The 23,568-nt window shown below is 39.2% G+C and overlaps 1 protein-coding gene across 1 annotated transcript in view; it reads left to right on the top strand.

Annotated features, from left to right (window-relative positions):
* PGGT1B (protein geranylgeranyltransferase type I subunit beta) overlaps positions 1–19,854 on the top strand; it is a 35,891-nt gene extending 16,037 nt beyond the window's left edge. Inside the window, 7 exon segments of the mRNA XM_056513083.1 lie at positions 2,181–2,332; positions 3,720–3,852; positions 9,342–9,387; positions 11,047–11,231; positions 11,555–11,663; positions 15,322–15,456; positions 15,459–19,854. Coding sequence (XP_056369058.1) covers positions 2,181–2,332; positions 3,720–3,852; positions 9,342–9,387; positions 11,047–11,231; positions 11,555–11,663; positions 15,322–15,456; positions 15,459–15,502 — 804 coding nt within the window. The 3' untranslated portion in view covers positions 15,503–19,854.
* The last annotated feature ends 3,714 nt before the right edge of the window (positions 19,855–23,568 follow it).

Consider the following 23,568-nt stretch of genomic DNA (forward strand, 5'->3'; position numbering starts at 1 on the left):
ATCAGTTTTAGGGCTCAATGCAAAGCCTATATTTGCAACTTTTATGTAAGATTTTTAATTAACATATACTTTCATATGGGAGGGGAAAAAGATGTCTTGTGTTCCTAACACAATGTTGTATTTTCTCAAGGCTGCAACACTGATACTGGTGAAAAGTGAATAATTAAAAATATTTTGCAGAATGAATCACAAAAAAGATAACAATAAATAGAATATAAAAGTAAATGTAAGATAAAAATAAATACTATAAAGACCCAGATAAGCCTGGGCCAAAATACCTCTGTACTACATATTTATTTATTTTAAGCAAACATCTCTGTATTATATTTTTAGGGGTCTACTGAAAAGTGTCTCTGCCTGTGGCAGGAGAGTTGCAACTAGATGACCTTAAGGTCCCTTCCAACCCCAGCCATTTTGTGGTTCCATGAAATGGCAAGGTCTTGCAGAATAGTTGTGAAATGAGTAAAGAGATTAGAGAAGCAGTGACACCTTGAATTAGTGGTTAGATGGCAACATACCGTGACTTTTACTCAAATTAGCTAAATCAGCTAAAATCATGTGCTTTAGATGAAGTCATTAAATTGTGAAAAACACACCTCTAAAGCTGAGGCTACCCTCTTCCAAGTGAAGACCCCACACAACTGAACACCTGCAAAATGTATTCTGAAATACATCAAAGCAGGTAAAAGATAGATTGTGCAATAGCTGTTAGGTAGACATGTATTTAGAAATTAGATAACTGCATACTTATGTATTTTGAAAGCATAATTGTGCTTCTTGGCAGTAGTCAGGTGTGTTGGCTTGGTGGACTTAGCACCCAGAACACAGCTCTGTACAGAGGTGTCAAAAACTTAACTCTGTGTGCAGTTTGGCACCCTGGGTGGAGGAACCCTGTCTTGGTACAACAGTGACAGGTGTGAGAAAACAGTTTTTTGAAAGTGGGACTGCACCAGTGCAAGTGCATGTTTAGTAGCATTCCATTAGTGTTTGAGGGGATCTTGCCCATGCTTCTGCAGCAGAGTTCCTTAGCTCTGCAGTGTTCAGTGGGAATTCTTGGTGGCCTTGAGTTATGTTTTAATAGCTGTTCTAATTGATGTGGAAGGCAACACTGTCACATCACTGAGCCAAGTTTAAATGTTTGAAAGCTTCGCTCAACTTACATCTTTTAAGTGTTAATTCTTTTAAAGAAGGCTGAGATTGTGGAGAACATGATGGTAATGCCAGTGGAGCAGAGCTGTTTACTCCATCTCTGAGATCCAAGTAAGTCTGTTCCCTGTGGGACCTACAGACTAATTCTCACAAAAGGCGAAGTGAATAGAGAACAGGCCATGGCCATACCCCCTTTGTTGTCTTCTCTGAGTATGTCTGCACCAGTGCATTAGCTCAGGTCAGTAGAGACCACGTTACAAAAGCAATTTAATGTGCCCTGTATGTCTATTTAATGTGCAGGGTAGGAGACAGTGATGGGGCACTGGCAGTAGAGGGATGGGAGTGGGAGCTATTGAGACCTGTGCTGCCTCCTCAAGAGAGGGTACACGACTGGAAATGAGGGAGAGGAGGTGTTTCTCAGTTGACATTCTGTGATGCTTGTGAGTCCCTTTCAATTCAGGATATTCTGTGTTTTCATGATTATTTGGTGTATGAATATTTCATTTGAACTCTTGATTATTATTTTAAAATAGAGGTGAAAATAGGTAAGTGGCTAATTTGGTATTGCTTCAATTGACAGATTGCGAATAATCTCTCACACTGCTTTCTACTTGTAGATCATGTTGTAAAATCTCTGCTGAGGGGTCCTCCTGAGGTTTGGCTGTTAAGAGTGCTTACCCAGCTGCCAGGAAACTAATGCCTAGGTGGTGTGTCAGGACAAACTTCAGTACCATTGAGGACATCTCATGTTTTTCATTAACTATTTCGCAAATGGAACTCTTTGCAAAGCTTTTTTCCAAAGCTTCCTACTCACCAAGTGTTTAGAAGAGCAGCAGAGTTATGCAGTAGCTTAGTTTGATGAGGAAAGCTGTGCAGGATACCTTCAGTTTAACTGCAAGTTAAACTTGTGTGAGTGAAGGGAAAAGTAATTTGTTTACCTCTTACCTCAAAAAAAACAAAAAAAACAAACTTTGCTGTAGTGTAAGATCTTGTAACGTTTCAATATTTCTATTTTTTTCCTCTTTTTTTAGGGTCCAGGTATATCTCATCCCTATGATAGTGGGCACATAGCAATGACTTACACAGGACTATCATGTCTGGTTATTCTTGGAGATGATTTAAGTCGGGTTAATAGGGATGCCATACTGGCAGGACTGAGAGCTCTCCAGCTGGAGGATGGAAGGTAAAAGATACTTTATATGCTGCAACTCCCACAACCCACATGTGAAATTAAACATAAGAAACATGTTTTTTATGGAAGTAGCTATCTTTGTTCTGTTAGAACATAGTTCGATTGGTAGTCATGTAAGTCATAGAACATGTGCTGTCTTCTTGCAAGTAGTTAAGTCATCAGAGGATGCTAACTAGCTCTTCTAACCAAATGAAGGCTTGCCAAGCAGCAAATCTTAGAAGAAACAATTAAAGGTTTGTTTATTGTCACAGGTAATTCAGCCATTTACCTATATTGCAAAAGCATTTAGGTTGAAAAAGACCCTTGAGATGATGAAATCCAGCTCTTAATCCAGCACTAAACCATGTCCTTAAGTGCCATATCATGTCTTTTAAGTACCTTTAGGGATGATACCATTTCCCTGGACATCCTGTTCCAGTGCTAGACAACCCTTCTGATGAAAAATTTTTTTCTAATACCTAATCTACACCTCTTCTGGTGCAACTTGAGGCCATTTCCTCTGTCTCTCCTGGGAGAGGAGACCAACCCCACCTTGCCACCTTTCAGGTAGTTGAGTCCTCTAGAGTTCTTTTCTCCAGGCTGAGCTCTACAAGCTCCCTCAGGTGCTTCTCATCAGATTTGTGCTCCAAACCCTTCCGCAGCTCCACTGCCCTTCCCTGGACAAGCTCCAGCACCTCAGTGTTCTTCCTTGTTGTGAGGGGCCCAAAATGGAACACAAAGCTCGAGGTGTGGCTTCACCACTGGCCAGTGCAGGGGCATGGTTACTGTCCTGGTACTGCTGGCCACTTTCTGATACGAACATCCAAGTCCTGGGCATCCATCATCTTGAGAATCTCTGAGAATGTGCCAAAATCACCCAATACAAAAATTTTAAAATGTTCATAGAGTTTGGTGAGACTGTTACAATAACTAATGAAAAACTGATTCACCATTTGTATTAGAAATTATAGTATTAGCAATTACCTTTATATATACCTGGGAAACTAGTCCTCAAGTTGCAGCAAGAAAAGAAAGCCTTGTGAGCTATTAGGATTCCTAGGAAGTCAAATCATTCTGCCCAAAAGAGGAAAAATGGTAAGTCATGTATCTGTATATAGTGTAATAGGTGAAAGGCTCTAAGCATAAACATCTTGGAATAAATAAACACCAGTGTCATTATGTTGCTGGAAATAGTTACTCAGGCTCCTAAATGTTTATAGTTCCATGCATTTTCCTTGGCTTAGAATTGCATCTTCTAAAAAGAAAATGCAGTATAGCTTTGGGTTATATTTATGAGACTACTGTAAACTAATCTGTAAAGAAAACACTGTTCAATCCTTGAACTGCATTTTGTATTTTCTTGTGTAACAGTGTCTAAAGACAGAAATGTTTCTTTCAGTTTCTGTGCAGTGCTGGAAGGAAGTGAGAATGATATGAGGTTTGTGTACTGTGCTTCCTGTATCTGCTACATGCTCGATAACTGGTCAGGCATGGATATGAAGAAAGCAATAGACTACATTAGAAGAAGTATGGTGAGTGTTCACAAAATGTTCCTTCTTCCTGTGCTTTAAGGCATATAGTCTTTTTCTCTTAACTAAAAAAATGGCTAAAAAAATCTCTGTCCCAAATGTATTGCAGTAATTTCTTATTTTCTTCCTGCTCTATCGAGTTGAGAATTACAAAGTACATTGGTTTTTTGCATTTGTATTTTCATTAAAATGTGTCTGCTAGCAAGATAATTTTATTTGGTCTGTTTGTTCATTGCAAATTAACCCTCTTTATTTAAAATAGTTAAGCAATTGAAAGCAAGATTTTAAAAACTAAGGTATGATATTTGCATAACTTAGGAGAAGTGCATAAAGCACTTTTGAAAAGTGTGCCAATAAGATCCTCACATTTCATTGAGCTGTAGTACCACTTTTTAAATGATAGATTCAAATAAACTAATTGACATCAGTTCATGCTTAAGTGTTTCCAGCCATGCACTTCATAATTTATTTATTAGATTACTTGGAATGAAAGAAAATATTAATGAGTACGTACACTTTTTTTTCTATGTCTGTGCAAGTTTCCTTCATATTTGATTGGAGTAAAGGAGCTTTTCATTTTTTTTCATGTTGTTTTATTAATTTAATTGAGTTACATCTTCAAAGATTGAAACAATGTTTTAAGGAAGCTGAGCAAACTTGAAAATTGCAGTTCCCTGAGTGTGAGTAAACACAGATTAAACTCTGGTGGTCCACAAAGAAGACTCGAATTTATGATGACACACAACTTCTGTTGTAAATGAGCATTTTCAGCACTTGCTGCCAGCAGCAAGATTGTAAAATTTATGTGAGAAGCAAATTTTTAAAAAGACTTCAAAATCTCCTTCTTCAGACTGAACTGTTTTTTTATTTTTAAAGTAGGTAGTCGGATGTCTTAATATTTCTTGCTGTACACCTCAAGAAGCTTTCTGGCACACTGCTATAGTCCTGGACAGACTGAGATGATCAAGGTTGGGGCTCAGTCATACAAGGATATAGACCTGCAGTCTGGTCACACTCTAGTAGCACCTTTTATCCCATTTTCCCCTTTGTTTCCCCATACTTGTTCTTCCCCAGTCTGATTTGATATTTCTGTTTCTTACCATTGGCTCTTTCCCTAGCCATCCCATAGTAAGTTATGCTTACCCTTGCCCTGCATTCTCCAGAAAACAGTCCATGATAAGGGGGTTTCTCTACAGTCCTGGAATCTTCTCCCCTGCATCCCATAAGAGCCTTTCTCCTGTAGTTGGTAGCTCACCTTAGTTAGCATGGGTTCTCAGCATGAGAATATCCCTGCTGAATCCTCTCAGTGGGTTTCACCCTAGGACAGCGATTTATCCATTCTTTCACAGTCTGAGGGAGGAGCTTAGGCAGAGTGCTTGCTCTTACTGATTTGGTTGGTTGTTCCTCCTCTTATCCTTTCTGGCCTTAATGTTTACTGAGATCAGTCTTTAGTCAAATAGCTTAGCAGAGATACAATAGGACAATCAAATGTTTAAAAAGAGTAGAAAACAAAACACAAGAGCAAAGTCCTCATTGTAGTTCTGTATATCACATTGTCTGTTAGTTAACCTTATGAACATTTGAGTAGCAGTTTTGGTCCCAAGGGAAATGGTGGAACGAGGGAGGGGACAAGGAAAGTTTGGTTGAACTGTGAAAGGTATGAATCAGCTTGTGTAAACGGAGTGTTCAATATACTAGGAGTCTTTATTCTGGAAATGAGATTGTTAAGTAGAGTGTGAAAGAGATACATAAAGTAACAGGTAGCACTGAAAAAATAAAGGGAGTGAGAAGCAACTATTTCTTTCTAAGACAGAACAGCCAGCATCAGATGAGGCCACTAATGGAGCAGGCAAGTGGAGATTTTTTTGAAAGTTTAGACTTTTGAAGTGTACTGGAGCTTTACAGTGTAGTGTGATCTTGAACCAAATTTATACTTTGCTTGTAGAATTTAGCATTAATTGTTGTGCCTGCAAATTCCAGTCATTATGTTCCTACTGGAAAAATTGATACCATTTAAAAAAAAATTAATAGTTGAAGCCTGAACATGGCAAGACATCTTAGAAAGCCTCCTACTAATACTTCAGTTCATCAGTAAAGTAGAACTGACTCTTGGCCTCGTCAAAGTTCAGAAGACACTGGCTTATCACAAAGATTGTATCTTTTCCTAGCTAGGTCAGAGAGTAACTTAGGGAGATGCTATAAGTAATTCTGTAGGCAGCAGTCATCCTAGTGCGTGGAAATGTGCAGCAAGACATGCTGTATTTTTGTACAGTTTTACTGTGAATTGGTAGGTTAACTATACACTGTTCAGTAGGACTTTTTTAAGCCACTGATGTGCAGTGAATTCACTGCAGAGTTGGTATGCACGTGTGCACTACTAGTTCTGTGTTTTCTGGGTTTGCACTCCTTGGTGCCACCAGTATTTCAGTGAATTAATTCAGTTGCAAGGTAATTCTAGGAAAAGACACAAAACCTTTGCATCCTGCTTGGTCGCATTTAGAACCTGCATATGTGTCTGAAGAAGTCTCAGACATTCAGGGACTAGCCCATTGTGAATATCATTTTACAACAGTGGTTGTTCCTTCCTTTCATTCATTCATCTCTTTCCACCACTTTCCTTGAGATGTATTTCTGTTCAATTACCTGTCACAGGAGCCAAGTATTTCTTAAAAGTGTATCTTATAGGTGCAATGAGTGTGGAATGTGGCATCCAAGAATGTTTTAGCTTGATTTCTCTCATTAAGATTTTGTAGATGGTGCTAAAACTTACCTGTAAAATAGAACAATTTAAATAGATTATTTCATAAGTAACTATACAATTAATATTGCAATTTATTGTAAGTGCTTATTCCCGTTTTGCTACATCACCTCCTTCTGACACTTTTTTTTAGTTATAGAACGAAAGAGATTGCATTGCTCAGCACTAGTGCTTTGACAGAAAGGTGTGGTTTTGATTCACTGTTGTATGTCACTCGTTTGCACCTAGATGAAGCACATGACAGTTAACAGAACTTTTCAGTGTTTCAAAGTGGCATGCATGTGAAGTGCAACTGATCTGGACTGAGAGTAATATGACTGATTAAACACAATACTCTTTGTAATAAGCTTGTGGATTTTTTAGCTTATTCTTTGGAATTTGTTGCTTTTAGTGATGCACTATAAGAATTGTGATATACAATTCAATGCAGCTGAGTGGGGAAGTGGATTTGTGTAATTAGACATGTCAAGAACGCAAGGAGATTGGAACATAAACAATGTCTAAAATGTTAAAAATAATTGAATCTGTATACAGAATAGACAGCCTTCTTGTTGTCATTTGACTGAAAAAGTGTTTATACAATGCTGATCACAAAGATAATTCTGGATCAGTGTTGTTGTCAGTAGAATAGTCAGATTCCAACACACAATTTTTATCAGTGTAGGTTAATTCTTGTCTTCACATTCAAAACTCAGATATATCACTAATCAAAAGACAGCAGATGCTAGGATGATGAGATTTTGAATGACTTCCAGAGACTCAAAAACACTGCTCTTTGGAACAATGCTTGGTTTTTTTTCAGAGATATTGCAAGAAGCTTTAAAAATATCTTCTTCTTCTTCTAGTATAGTCTTCTTCAAATGCAGTTATATTGGTCTATTGATATAATTAAGCTGGTTGTAGAACTTGTAGGTTTTGAAGTGAAGATTTTACCCAACTGGATTTACACGTTTCCTGAGGATAGTATTTAATTATGCAGTTGTCATGTTGCAGTAATCAAGAGCTCCTTTTGCACACAATTTCTTGAGTCTTTTCAAAAGAACAAAGAAATAAAAGTCTTCCCTAGCTCTTCAGGGCACACAGGTCCCCAAAGAACAGCTGCTGTGTGTAAATAAATAGGCATCAGTTAGCCAAGGGTTGGCTATTGTGCAGTCCAACATAGTAGTGTCTGGGATGCACTTTACAGCTTTCCTCCAGAGCTAATTATTTTGTCATACATAAAGCAAGCCACCTCCTCTTTAAATTGCTGTTTGTAGAGTTAATTAGCTTTGCCAGCATAGCTTTGCTAATCAGCTTGCCTTTTCTTAGCAATTAATGTGTCTGTGGAGTGTGGTAGCACATTTGTATTGCATTCTCAAAAGGCAGTGAAAAAGTAAGAGTTCACACTGTGTGCTTTAACATTCAGAAGTTCATAGAGATTACTGAAATTTACTGCTTCAAACTTGAGAAATCAAACTGCAGCTTGAAGTGTATGTATATTAATCTTTTTAGTTGCTTCAGCTTGCAGCAACAACTCAAAACCAGGAATACAGTTTTAACTGTAGCTTCTGTGTCTTCTTCTGTTTACATTTTTCTTCTCAATGTCAACTTTAAAAGCAGATGTACAAAATAATCCTTAGGTAATTTCTAAAAATGTTATAGTCCTGTAGCCATTCCTTGGTTAGGACTGTGGGAGTTATTAGTGGTTTTCAAAGTGTCCTGGATCTACTAGCCACTGTTTTAGAGAAAACGTGAGAAATTCATAGTTATCACCTGGAGGATATGGGAGAAAGATTTTTTTTCTTTTCTGTTTGATCAGATACTGATCATTTATTGAGCAGTTGATGTAGAATATATAGGATCTATGTCATTTAACTTCAAAAGTTACACCTCATTGTTTCTACTAAGCAATTTGGTATTTGTTCAGAGATAATTCTATGGAAGTACTCTGTGAACTCTTGTAAAATAAACATTTTCCATTTTATGAATAATTTCTATATGATCCTTTGTTTCTTTTAATGTAAAATGATTTAATGGATTTTTAGGGAAGAAAGGTTATTATTCTTACATATACATGTGTTTCTAGATTGCTCATGACAGATGTGACCTATGATATTCTTGGTGCTTTGTCAGACTTGAGTTTCTCCTTTTGTTGCACTTAACAGAGTCATTTTTCAGCACTGTAACGGGATTTTTTAGCAGTAATATTTTATAGGCCAATTCAAGTTTATTCCAATGCATGTAGTAATTTTCTTCTTGCTTCTGGCTCCCTTCTCATTTTTTTAAAGCCTGATATACTTGCTTCTTACTAAAGTATTGCTTCGATTTGAGTATTCTACACAAAGTAGTACTTTGTATTTTACCTCTTTTTAATGTTAAGCTGCTCTTGTATTAGAGACCAATTAAATTACCTATTTAATTTTGTTTTGTTTTGATTACATATCTATTTTTTCCTTTTTATATCTGCATTACATGCTTTTTTCTTTGTGACAAAGATATGTTTGCCCTTTTTCAGTTTCCTAACATATGTCTCAACTAAAATTAATTCTATGAAAGTCATAAAAACTGCCTGCATTGAAACATGTCTGATTTGTTAACTCTTTTGTGCCAAGAACTTTCGGAGGTTCAGAATTTAATCAGGTTAAATTGTGGTAATGATCTGATGGTAATTTTGCTGGTGAGCTAAGAAATTGCAATGTCTGTCAAAGTGCTGTGGTTCTAAAGTAACTGCTTTGTGGGTTTTTTTTTCCTTCAGTCTTATGATAATGGCCTGGCACAGGGAGCTGGACTGGAATCTCATGGTAAGAATGTCAAAATGTTCTACACCTTTCAGAGTGATACTGAAAATGCTTTAGGAGGTGCAGGGTATGCCATACCTTTCCTTCTTTTCTGATTTTGAGGAAGTGGTGTGGGAAGGAGCAAGTCCAAAACATGCCTCCAAATATCACTTCTTCTTCCTTTAAATCTAGCTTAATATCTGAACAGGCAGGCTCTTAATCACCTCCATTGATCTTACCTCATGAGTGTTTTGTTGGAAGGTGTTGCTTGTAGGTTCTCAGCTGTTGCTGACAGAGCAAACTTTTTCCTCACGTGCCATTGTTACTCTGAGGATTTTTATCTGCAAGAGATTCTGTAATGTAGCTGATCATTTCCAAGTTCAACAGCTTTGGTAAAACCCAGAAACATTTCCTCTAGTAATTACAGCATCTCTTACGGGTTCAAATCTTGAAGCAAGAATTGGCAGATCTGAAGACAGGAATCCCCAGGAGACTGCTATTTTTAAGTGAAATGTTTCTATGCCATGTGAAAGTAGCAGTGATAGAGGAGCTTTTGACTTTCTGGTGATTGGTATTAAATCTAGTGCTGTGGTCTGTTTGACAAGGTGGTGATTAGTCAAAAGTTGGACTTGATGATCTTGGAGGACTTTTCCAATCAAAATGATTCTATAATCCTATCAAATGTTTGTTATCTTTATCTTTAGTGTTGAGTTTTGATAGGATTTTGTCGGTTTCCTTCTTGCTGGATCAATAAAGCTGAAAATTTTAAATTACGCCCCTAGGTATTATAACAATTGATTAACTAACTTTCTGTGGAATGTTAGTGATAATGAAGAGCAGTACTTCAGCACTGCATTTCAGTATCTGAAAATAATCCTGCAGCTCCTAGGGTCTTCCAGCACCAGGATATTGTAAGGAACTTTGGGGCCCGAATCACCTGTCAGCAGCATGTTTATGGTCTTTCCCAGCCTCTTACTTTATCATATCAGGTATTAGACTCAAAATAAACTTTGATGGGCTTTAAAAAATGATGTCAGGGCTACACATAGAACATGAGTTATCTTTTTTGCCATACAGTTTGCTTGACAGTAAAAAAATCCTTAGAAGCACAATTTGTATATATTACAGCCATGAGAGTCCAGTAGTCTTTTTCATCATATTAACTGTGACCTGCCGCTTTTTTTTTTTTTTTTTTTAATAATTTTGGTTTGAATTTTTTCTCTTCTTCTGCTCACCAGACACTTCCATCTGTTTATATCCTCTGGGGAATTGTGTCTGAGGCTGGCTTCGGCATCTCTGCTTCAGTCTGATTGCTGGAATTCCAACAGATTCCTTTTTTAAGCTACAAATGAAGAAATGTTTCTGTTGCAATGCCATTTACTTATTTCTGCACTGCTGTGTAATATAAATTGCACAGCATTGAGAGAAAAAACAGCTTTAAAAAAATGAGCTGGTTTATTTCTGCGAGAGCTGAGTTGAGGTTTTTTTCTCCCCCCTTTGACATACCTGCTGAACTAGAGTTTTCTTAGTTATTTGGATTTTAGACTTAAATTTAACTTCTTTGTACTTTTAGAAGTCCATTGATTTAATTGCTAATAACTTAGTTAAATCTCTGACTGAGGTCATACAGGCTTCAGAAAATCTGTATATCAAAGCACTGCAAACCCTGCTCTCCCTTCACAGGTGGCTCTACATTTTGTGGTATTGCATCACTGTGTTTGATGGGCAAACTGGAGGAAGTTTTTTCAGAAAAAGAATTGAACAGAATTAGAAGATGGTGTATAATGAGGCAACAGAATGGCTACCATGGACGACCCAACAAACCTGTGGACACTTGCTATTCCTTTTGGGTGGGAGCAACATTGAAGGTAGTGTACAGAACAGCTGTAGGGGTAGTAATTGGCTTGTTTTGATTTATTTAAGCACCATTTTCTTTGCTTGGAAGAGTTAGATATTTGACCAACATTTGTTCCAATAAGCATCAATGCCTATAAATGTCTTTTATCTTGCAAAAAATGCATGAAATGGAGGTTTACCAAATTAATTGGTATCTGTGCTGTCACTTCTTATCTGCCCATCTTACAATAGGCACTATATTCTACTGTTAAAAATACACTAAGACTTAGTTAAAGACTTAGTGTTAAAAATACACTAAGACTTTTATTACTGTTACGATCTAATTTCTTTACAGCTCTTGAACATATTCCAATATACAAACTTTGAGAAAAACCGAAATTACATCCTGTCAACTCAAGACCGCCTTGTTGGTGGATTTGCCAAGTGGCCAGACAGCCATCCAGGTAAAATAACTTCTCAAAATTGCAGTGAGTGTGTTCTAAGTAAGAAATACATTCCAACAGCCAGACATCTGAGAGATGCAAGAGAAACCGTAACCTTCAAAAAAAACCAAAAGAAAAGATAAACCCTCGAAATGTAATAAAGCTTTCATTCTTGAAGTGGAAAGAGGGAGATGAAGTTTGTCCTTGTTTAGTCACAGAGGAGGTGAGCTATTGTTGTTTATATTACTGTTAAAAGAATATCACTATCTGTTTAGTATGTATTTAACTGTTCTGCTTACAGGGAATATTGTGTTGTAGGTATCTCTCTAAATTAAGTTTAAGACACCAAAACATTTGTTTCTTTAGTAAATTAATAATTTAAGCTTATTCAGAAGGGATTGATGTATGTAAAAACAGTCGAAGTTTACACAGTTATATACTATGATTTATAGATTGTGGTCATATGAATATGTCTGAAAGCTAGTTACTACGCTTTTGGAACTGGATAATTTGAAGTAGTGGAAAGAACTCAAAAGGATGCTAAAATCTTTTAAAAGTTGTTAAAATTCAATTAAGGTGTTGCAAACTTGGGAAAACAAGGCTTGTGCCAGTAGTGTTTGCCCGTGACATTTTGTACAGGAAGATAAACTGTCTTTTAAACTAGCCAAATAAGATAAAAATTTAGTCATAATAAAGGAACAGTCTGTTTAGAATCTGTGCCCTGATATTTAATCCTTTCGTAATTTCATTTTGACCAACAGTTCAGAATTTTTCAAGGTGAACCCACACTAAAAATACAGTTCTTGTGATAGATTTGCTTCTGCCTCTTCCCTTAAAAACATCTTAGGATTTCTGAGGAATTTAGATGCGTTTACTCCTCATCGTATAGATCATTTGGAGGGAGTATTTTAGTTTATCTTAATGAACATTTTACCTTGTGAGTCAGAGATTTAAAAAGTCTGTTTCAAATACCCATCATATGCAAAGTGCCTTAACCTGTCTTAATTTCCTTTTATGACAAGGTTGCCCCCCTAGTTGACCAAGGGAAGCCAGTTGATGTAATTTAAGACTTTCAGTACTGTTGCTTCCAGGATCCTTCTGGACAAACTATCTAGTACATGGCTAGGTAAACACATCATGGGATGGGGGAGCAACTAGTCCACGCATTGGGCAAAAAGGGTTATAGTGCATGGGGTGACATCAGACTGGTGACCTGTCACTAGAGGGGACAGGTCTAGTCCTGTGCTCTTCAACATCTTCATTAATGACTTGGATGCAGGAAGGAGGACTGAGTGAGTTCACAAACAACTTGGGAGTAGCTGTTGACTCCCTTGGGGGCTAAAGGAGTCTTGCAGGGAGACCTTGGCAAATTAGAGAGATGGGCAATCATCAACCATATGAAGTTCTACAGGGGCAAGTCCTGCATGTGTGGATTGACTGGGAAACAAGAGGCTGAAGAGCACTGCTGCTGAAAGGGCCCTGGGAGTCCTGGTTGATGACAAATTAAATATAAGCCAGCAGTGCCCTGGCAGGCAGGAGGGTCACACCTGTCCTGCTCTGCTCTGAGCTGGGGCAGCCTCACCTCCAGTGCTGGGGCAGCTCTGGGTGCCACAACACAAAAAGACACTGAGCTGTCAGAGAGTGTCCAAAGGAGCCGTGAGGGTGTGAAGGGTTTGGAGGGGAAGCCGTGTGAGGAGGGGCTGAGGGCACTTGAACTCTGATCTGTGGTGACAGGGACAGGACATGAGGGAGTGGCCTGAAGTTGCATCCGGGGAGGTTTAGGTTGGATATTAGGAAAATGTTTTTCACCCAGAAAACCGAGGGTGTTTGGTCACTGGAGCAGGCTCCTCAGGGAAGTGGTCACAGCACCAGCCTGAGAGAGTTCAAGAAATTTTTGGCAACGCTCTCAGGCACATGGAATGACTCTTGGGGAATCCTATGCAGAGCCAGGAGTCAGACCTTGATCGACTTTGTGGGGTTCTTCCAACTCAGGGTATTTTATTATTCTGTGATTCTGTCTTTTAACACAATTGTGACTGTTTGAGATAAGATTTAACAAAGGCAAGACAAATAATTGTTTTTCTTTGTCGTATGTGTGCATGTTTGTGTATTTTCCAGGCTTACTGTAGCATTTTTTTTCATTAGGTGGTTGATGGCATGAGTCTGTGGTCATGTTTTGAAGGAAAAAGTAAAAAATTAGTGCAGTTCTGATATGAAGAAAGACTGTAAATGCAACATTGCAAAGATTGCTTCTGAGGACTTGTATTTTCATTGTTACAGATACGCAGCTGAGCTTCCTGCAAGCTCAGTCTCATGTCTGAAAGGCAAGATTTCTTTTGATCCTGTCTACACTAGAAAGATTCCTAAGACTTAATCAGAACTAGATTTTAACTTCTATAGCTCCTGGTTTACAAAAAGTCTGTTAAAATTTGGGGACTTAAGCGGTCATTGCTGTGCAACAATGTTTTTAGGAAGGCTAGACGAAATTTCAGAAGACGGTCAACTGCTTGTGATAATCTATGTGTTATATGGATTTGCAATATTAACAAGTAACTCTTTCCAGCTGATTATTCAGGAAAATACTATTTTGTAGTCTTGCTGTGTTCCCATGCTAACAGACATCAAAACCTTGTTGGTTGTGAAGGTCACTAGCATTATTTAACACAGAAATGATAGAACAAGATAAAACAACCTCAGGTTATACCAGAGGAGGTGTAGATTAGATAGCAGGAAAAATTTCTTCACCAGAAGGGTTGTAAAATGTTGGAAGAGCCTAGTCTAGGCAGTGTTTCAGTGACCATCCCTGGAGATATGATGTGATATGATATGATATGATATGATATGATATGATATGATATGATATGATACTTAGGAACATGGTTTAGTGGTGGTCTTGGTAATGTTAGGTTAAGGATTGGTCTCTGATCTTAGAGGTCTTTCGCAGCCTAAATGCTTCTGTGATCATTTTAGTGAGACATTATTGACACCTCCACAGAGTGCTATGTGTTGTGATTTTCCATGGGGCACATGAAATTCCCATTGTCTTTCGATCTTTCGCCTGTGATTTCGTGGGCAGATGATCCAATCTGACTGCTTGCTGCTACCCAGAGGAGATTGGCAAGCTGTAACCCTGGTGTAAGGTGGGCAGCAGGAGCGGCATGGAACAGGAGAGTAAGAGTATCCCATTGTGCTGGCAGTCATCTCTTGATCAAGCTGCATTAATTCCTATCCTTATGTAATCTCCCAGGAAAAAGGGAAGATAGGAACAGTAATGGCTTCTTCAGTTTCTCTAAGTCTTGTGGCTGGCAGCTGTTGGCACTAATTTTGTTGTTTCAGTAGTTAGGTGCTCATAAAGTAACCAGCCAAGAAATGCTTGCAAGAAAAAAAATTTGCTTTCTGGACCGGTTATTTTCAGATACTTAAATCCTTTTTCTTTGTGGCTGTGGCACTTAGAAAAAATAAAGTAATGCACAAGTTGTTATAAAAGACATCTGGACTATAGTTCATGCTGGTAGCTTTGGGCAGAACTGTTTTCTTTCCATCAAAACACAGGTTTAAAATACAGCACCTGATTATTTGTTTTCCTTGGCTGTAATTACTCAGAAGTGTTTGAATTTGGGAGCACTAGGCTGTTACAGCCTGAAATAATTTTATTTTTCCTTTTCTGTCCTTTTTTCAGATGCTTTACATGCCTATTTTGGGATCTGTGGTCTGTCATTAATTGGAGAATCTGGTATTTGCAAAGTTCATCCCGCCCTGAATGTAAGCACAAGAGCATCAGAGCGTCTTCACCACCTTCATCAGATCTGGAAAACACGGACTTTAAACAGCGTTCAGATGGCACACACCTCTCTACATGACTGATTTAGACTTGAATTTAGTTCTGGTAGCATAATTGTAGCCCAGGGTTAAAAGCCATGCATAACCAATGTGCTCTTTTAAGTGCTGGAGTCATACAATCAGATCTGTGTTGCTGGCATCACTTTGATATAGGGAGTTGCCTTCAGCAGGTTATTCTGCATTGTGAAAAGGGGAATATTTTGTTTATATAGAAGTTTGTCACCGCAGACTGTAAATGGCTTTTCAGATGGCTTTACTTCTGAGAAATCCCTTGAGGCATTTAAACTTCATTTTAATTTTATTTTTTTAAATTTGTGCATACTGTGTCAAACTATATAATGGGGAGTATTTTCAAAACTGTTTACATATCATACAGTATAGCACAGAACATTGAAGTTCTTTATAATCTTACTGTTTGACATATTTTTGGGTAGAGAATCTCTCATATTAAGTCTCAGTTAAAAGTTACCTATTATCAACTTTCAGATTCCATAAACTTTGTTTTTCACGAACAAATTAATTAAATACAAATAAAATTATTTTATTCAATATACTGGACTTTTAAAGTTGTGTGGCCTTACTAAGTGGATTTCATAATTCTTCTGAGTAGGTTTTACACAGATGCAGTAGATTGTTAGCCAGACAAAGAGTTTTCATCTGAAATAGTTTCTTCATGAGAAGTTCACTAAGAATGTGGCATATTGATGTGTGTCATTAAGAGATATTCAGCCCAGTCTTTTGGAAGCATACCTGTATGCAAGAGTAGCATTAGAACCTGCTTCTAAAGACAAACCTTTGCAATACATTGAAGTTGTTAAAATTAGAGTAATGATTAACATTCTCAGCTTCTTTTGTGCTTTACTAGTGCCTTACTTTGTATGCTTGAAGTGCTGTTCAGAGTTGAAGCAAGTAACTTTGCAGCTGGTGTGTTTGTGGCAGGTCAGTTTGTTCATTCAGTAGACACCACAATGTCTTTCTACTTGCCAGTCATTAACAGCACTTTTTTTTTCCTAAAGGTTCCAAAGACAGCTGAAGACTTCTTAAAACAGATTAGGTGCACCATTTGCCACTGCTGAGTCCAAAGAGACAGGATGTGTAGACCATTTTGGCCAGCAGAAAGAGCTTTGGGGATAAACATGATTCCTGTCTTGCAATGCAGGGCAAGTGAAAAGGGTAGTGTAGTTTAACTAGGTAGCTGCCTAACACATGCCAGAGAAGTCCAGTAGGTATCTTTAGGCTATCAGAACAATCCCATTGTCCAAACCCATAGCAGCCTTCCTACCTAAATACATTTTATTTCTATAGCAGATTGATTTATATGGGAGCATAACTAGTGATAGAGATCTGCCTGAGCAAGAGCAGATCTTTATCACTAAAGCACAGGAGGAGCAGGGTAAGCTGTGTGATCTAGACATATCCCAGTAGACACTTTACTTGGAGGAGGAGAGACTCAATTGTTGGAAAAACTAGGAAGTCCATAGGGGTTGGAACCAGGAGAAGTATGAGGTTAGTTCTGGAGAGTGGGGATGAGGTGCTTGAGTAGGACTACTGTAGAGTAGGAGAAATGAGAACTGGGAGACACTGAGGCTGGAGGCAAGAGCAAAGAATGTGGAGTAATAATGGAACCAAACTGGTGGAAAGGATTTGAGCTGCCTAGGGTAAGATTAGGGAGCAAAAGAAAGGTACTGACTCAAAAATATGAAGGAGTTAAGGGACAAAGGTAGAGCTTGGGAATTGGTTTTATTGCCCACATGCTGATATGACCAGAAATGCGGTCACAAGTAAAAAGAACTAGCCAGATACCTAAAAGAGAGGATCTGCCACATAGGGGACTAACTACAGCAGTTCCTGTGGGAATCCCATTTTCCTGAATAGGCTTAATGGAATGTTGGTCAGCAAAGGCTGATGTAGCTTCCCTGAGCAGAAATCTCTTAGGTCATGGGGGTCCATCTAGATGAAGGCCCATTTAAAACCAAACAACAAAAATCTTGAAGTAAAAATTGACCAAAAAAGCATGGTATTTTCTTGTCTTTATGTGAGATGGTGGCCACAAATTGACTTCATGGTAGGATAGGGTGGGTTTTTGGTACGTGGTGTAGTTACAATGGGGATGAGATGTAATTGTAGCTACCCATCCCTACCAGTGCTTCTCTGCCTTGCTGAACCACCTTTGGTTCACCTTAGTGAATCATCTTTGAGTTTTTTTCCCTGGTAGAGGGAATAGCTTTGAATTTCTGAAGAGTTGAATAAGGTGTTCTTAGTCTCTGCTGGGAAACAGCCTAAATATTTGTTCTTTCTTAGCTTCATGAAAAAGTATGTATTTGATTATCATGAGGCAAATCCACTGCACAATCCTAAACAATGGATCCTGAGTTACCAGATTGTCTCTGTGAGGGACATTAGAGTCCCTCAGCAGAAAATATGGGGATAACATAAAAAAATCATGAAAAATCATGTGAAAAAAATAATGAAAAATCATACTATGGGGATAACAGTGAAAAATCATATTATGTGGACAAGAAAAATTCTCATGGCAAGTAATTTAGTTATCTGCCTCAAAAAGCAGGTAACATTTCTTGCTATGTTTTCTGTATCTGTAAACTACCCTGGGTTCTTTATATGGATTTTATGTTTCTTACCTCCTTGGCCTCCAGTTATTTTGCAACATCTTTTCAGGCTGCATGTTGACAGCAGAGCTAGCCTTTCCCAAACATTGCATGAGGTGTATTTGTTTCTTGTTAACTCCCAAAGTTTGATGAAGGCCATAAAATAAATATGTTTTCACCTCACACTGAGTATCTAATTACTTTAATTCTTTTGAATTCTTTAATCTTTTTTTAAGTTGACAAAAATCTGTACTAATAACCAACACGGCATTCATGCTTTGTCATTCCAAATGTCCCAACTGATGTCAGGCAAACAATGATGAATGTTCCTGTATAGCAGACATTTGGATCCTGAGTGTATTGAATTGCCTCTCTGATTTTTGTGGTTTATTGTGTCTTCTGACTAGAAAAATTTTAAATGAGAAATTAGTGAACAAGAGTTTCACAGAAATCCATAACCTAAAATCACTTTTAAAGGGGATACATCAAAATAGAGCTAAAACTTAAATGTGAACTGTGAAGTTTAAATGTAGCTAGAAAAAGTAAATCATGTGATTATTACCTACCTCTAATAATTTTGTGTTAACCACAGCTTTACATTGCTGAGCCTGAACCTACATAAGAAATTAATGCATTAAATGACTTTACCATATAAAATCACTTGGTTATCGGGCTGACAAATGTGAGTGCCTCTGTCCTATCTGAAACTATCCCAAACTATGTGTTGCCCAAGTTTCTTTTCCAGACAAACAGCTTTAAAATGATACGTTGAACAAAGGAGGTCAAATGTATCTTTTCCATAGGATCTGAGGGCTGGGGATTTAAACATTGTCACGTTAGGGCTTTCAGGCCCACTTGGTCTGTATATAGCTGCTGGCAGATACAGTAACACCACTTTGGAAGGCTGCTTCCAAGCATGGTTGTATTTATACATTTTCATATTGAGAACTGTTTTTTCTAAGTGGAACAATCATCCTCGCTGAAAAAAACTAGCAAGTTAATTGGGTATTGCAGAAATACCTGAAGTACCAGTGCTGAATCACATATTAACAGTACCTTGCTCTATGCTCTATTGGCCAAGGTAAAAGACTACCTGAGAGCAGCTAAAGAAGCTGTATCAAATGTGCTTTCTCCATGGATGCCAGTATAAAAATCAAATACTCTGTAGAAACTGTTGTGTTCCCTAAAAAATACATTTCAAGTTTTTGCCTAGTGAGCCATTCAGTATGGGGTTGCCTGATATAAAAGGGAAGAAACAGTGATTTCCAAAGTCAGAGCCTTTTATGGGCAGCCCATCTCATAGCATTTTGGAGAAACACTGCTGTCAGTGTCCCTGTGGAGGTCAAAGAGATGTCAGGACATGCATAAGAAGCAGAGAGGCCCTAGGTAAGAAGATGCTATTGCTGTAACTAAATATGAGACATCTCCAAAATTCATCAGTTGAATGAGATTATTGGTGTGTTTACGTTGATGTTAAATACTGTGGTGGTTCTGAAAAACTCTTCTTTTGCTTTTGCAAGAAAAGACCACTTAAAAAGTTTTCCTCACTTCAGATGACATTGGATGAAAAAGATAGTCTCAACATCTTTATACTAAATGGTTATTAAATTACTCCACTGAAGTGGTTACAGTATGTTGTAAATTTACACTTTCCATTCACCGTTTTTAAGCTTTTGTGTTCCTGGTCTCTATTTGCCTGATCAGTTTCTGAGTTTAATAAAAATCAATGAACTGTTGGGAAACGGAGGTAAAACTCTAATTTCTTTTGAACTGTAGCTTTTGTTATGTCTTTTTTTCCAAGTTACACGTTCTGAGTGAGGACCTGTCTTCCCAAGGGCACAGAGGTTTTCAAGCTGAACCCACCAAAGGCAGCAAACCCTGACACTACTGCTTTATTTTTGAGGCACTGGAAAAGTGCCTTGTTTGATAACTACATCATGAGAACGTCATAGAATGGTCTGAATTGGAAGGGACCTTAAAAATCATCTGATCCAACCCCCAGCTGTGGGCAGGGAGACCTCCCACCAGATCAGCCCAATCCAACCTATATTTGAACAGTTCCAGGGATGGGGCATCCACACCTTCTCTGGGCAAACCTTTTCCCAGTGCCTCACCACCCTCACAGTGGAGAATTTTTTCCTAATATTTACTCTCTCTGTTTTAATCCATTCTCCCTTGTCCTGTCACTACATGCACTTGTAAAAAGCCGTTTCTGACTTTTTTGTAGGGTCCCTTTGGGTACTGGAAATACTCCTACTGCTGTAGGTCTCCCCAGAGCCACCTTCTTCCCAGATCAAACAACCCCTTCTCAGCCTGTTTTCACAGGAGGGATATTCTAGCCCTCTGACCATCTTCATGGCCTCCTCTGGACGCACTCCAAAAGGTGCATGTCCTTCTTATGTTGAGGATGTCAGAGATAGATGCAGCTCTCCAAATAGGATCTCACTAGAGCAGAGCAGAGGGCCAGAATCCCCTCCCTCCCCTGCCCACGCTGCTCTGGATGCAGCTGAGGACATGTTTGGTTTTCTGTTCTGTGAGTGCCCATGGCTGGGTCATGTCCAGCCTCTCACCCACCAGCACCCGCCAGTCCTGCTCACCGGGCTGCTCTCAATCCATTCTCTGCCCAGCCTCTACTCCTGTCTGCAGGATCTTCCACTTGGCTGCACTAAACTCCATGAGGTTTGAACAAGCCCTCTTCTCAATCCTGCCTATGTTCCTCTGGATGCCCTCCCTTCCTTCTGGTGTGTGGACAGCACCAAGCAGCTCAGAGTCACTGGCACACTTGCTGAGGGTTCTCTCATTCCCACTGTCCTTGCTGCCCACAGGGATGTGGAGCAGTGCCAGTCCCAATACCAGCCCCTGCACAAGGGGTTGACCACACACTGACCACATCACTGGTCCCTACCTAGGCGTTCAGGGTTGACCACAGCTCTTTTGAGTGAGACTATACAGCCCATTCCTTATCCATTGAGTGGTTCACCCTCTCCAGTTTAGGCCAAGGATGTTACAGAGGACAGTGTCAAAGGCTTTGCACAAATCCACATATATGATGTCAGTTGCCCTTTCCACACCCATCAGTCTAAGCCCATTTCAGAAGGTCACAAAAATTGTCAGGCACTATTTGCCCTTAGTGAAGGCTGGCTGTCACAAATCACTGCTTATTTTCCACATGCCTTAGCATAATATCTAGAAGAATTTGCTCCATGATCTTGCCTTCCACCAAGGTGAGACTGGCATCCTTTGAAACGTTGATCTGGTGGTACAGGCTCTGTACTTGAAAATGGCACTGGACTGGACTGGACTGGACAAGCTGCTACCACTGGAGAACAAGTCAGATTCTGAGGAAGAATATGGCCCTGACTTGCAGTAAAAAGAGAAAGTTCATCGAGGAAGAAGAAATCTGTGTAATAACAATCTTCACTCTCTCAATTGAAGAATTAAAAATGTTCCAGAAAGAGCTTTCAACTTGCCACATAAGTTGTTTATATTAAATTCACAAATGTGAGGAGGGAGATATGAATGTAGCAGCTGTGTTTTGACAATTTTAGCCTGCTTATGAAAGTGGCTTCCATGTTAACTCCTAACAGTGATGATAACCAAGCCCTGGTACGAGGATCAGGAGCTACTCTGTTGTGTCAGGTCTGGCTGAGTTGGTTTTCCCTTAGCTGCCCTCACAGTGCTGTGCTTTGCACTGGTGGCTGGAAAGGTGCTGGTAACCCAGTGGTGCTTTGGTGCAGCATCAGCAGTGTCTCCCCAGCATTCTTGCCTGCCCCATCAGTAGGCTGGGTGAGGCTCTGGGGGAAGACACAACCAGGCCAGCTGACCCAAACTGACCCAAGGGATATTTCATAGCATATTACATCTGCTCAGATATAAAGATAAGAAAAAGAGGAGGAAGGGGGACATTTTTTATTTACTATATTTGCCTTCTGGAGCAACCAATCCAGGTGCTGAAGCCTTTTTTCTGGCAGTGGCTGAATATGGCTTGCCAGTGGGATGTAGAGAATAAACCTATTTTTTTCTCTTTGCTTGTGCATGAGGAAACTTTCACTTTTGCTTTAGTAAACTGTCTTACCTTTTCAATCTTATTTTCCCTTTCCTGTCCAGCTAGGAAGGACAGTGATGGTGGCTTGGTAGATATCTGGTGCCCATCCCAGGTCAACCCACCACACCTGTGCACCCCTGGAGCATCACCTTGGATCTGGAAGAGCGTGGAGGCTTTCATGAGGCTATTTCTACAGGATCCAGCTTGGGCTTCCATCCAGAACTCTCCTGCTATTCCCTTTGCTCCAGACATGAGACAAAGGCTCTGCCTCACCCTGGGAGGGAGGATCCCACCCTATCCTTTTATGTGAAATCTGCAAAAGAAAAATTTGAAGTGAAAATTACAGAAGTCAAGGGAGTTCTTCTGTGGTTTATCACCTTTCATGAGTGCTTGTGGGACAAGTGCTTATGCTGCCTAGGAAGCTAACATGCAAGTCTGCTGTTGAAGTTGCATGCTGCCTTTGTATGATTTAAAGGTTCCCCTAAGCACAGAGCTATATTCATTTGCTGTTTTGCTGTCCAGAAGTCTTTGTTTAGCAACCTTCGTTAAATTACAGCCAAGTCTTACTAAAATAAGCTCACTTATTGCAAGTTGCATCTCCATCTTTGTCCCAAAATCCATTCTGCTTATTTTATCATTAAAATCTCCTTTGAATTCAGAGCCTGTCAACCTGTGGAAAGGTATCATCTGTATAAACCTGTTGCTCTGGTGCATTTGTCAGGGGTGCTCTTGCACAACAGGTTAGACTAAGAATTATTTGGCATGGTGTAGGGACATTTTATCCTGCCTTGGGGCATTTTAGTGGACTTACTTACAGTTCCTTGGATTCCACTTTATTTTATTTTTTTTAACAGCACACTACCTCCCCTGAACCCCTAACCTGTGAATTCTTAAACCAGGGAGAGTTTTGCTCTGGTGGGACAGTTTATTGTAGTGCCAGTCTGTGAGGTACATAGATGGGAAAGTGTCTATAAATATCACAAAAATACTTCAGAGGAAATCAGAAATCTTGGCTAGATTGGGCATACATGCACTCTGATCTGTACATTTGTACTTCACAGATCAGCTGCCCTCGAGAGGCACTCGCTGGCCAGCATCTTCCAAAATATCCTCTGAAATACGCTGCTCTCTGGTGAGGCCAAGGTCTGCTCAAGAGAAGACCTGGTGAAGCTTCCCAGCACAGGCACAGAGCTCTTCTGTATTTCTGTATGCAGCTCTATATATAACTCCCTGTGTGTGGCCAGAGTGAGTCCTGCAGGACGGTGATAACGTGCCCTCTGTGACTTCCCAGTTGCTATAGATAGCTTCCTGTGCAAACTGCTACTACCACCAAATTTTTCTGATGGCTCCATGCCTCGACATCTGTTTTCAGTGTAAAAAACCTCCAGCCTCAAACAACTTTATTCTACAGGATGAGGAGCTGCTGGTACAAGTG

The sequence above is a fragment of the Oenanthe melanoleuca genome, chromosome Z (assembly GCF_029582105.1).
Source record: "Oenanthe melanoleuca isolate GR-GAL-2019-014 chromosome Z, OMel1.0, whole genome shotgun sequence".
NCBI lineage: Eukaryota > Metazoa > Chordata > Aves > Passeriformes > Muscicapidae > Oenanthe > Oenanthe melanoleuca.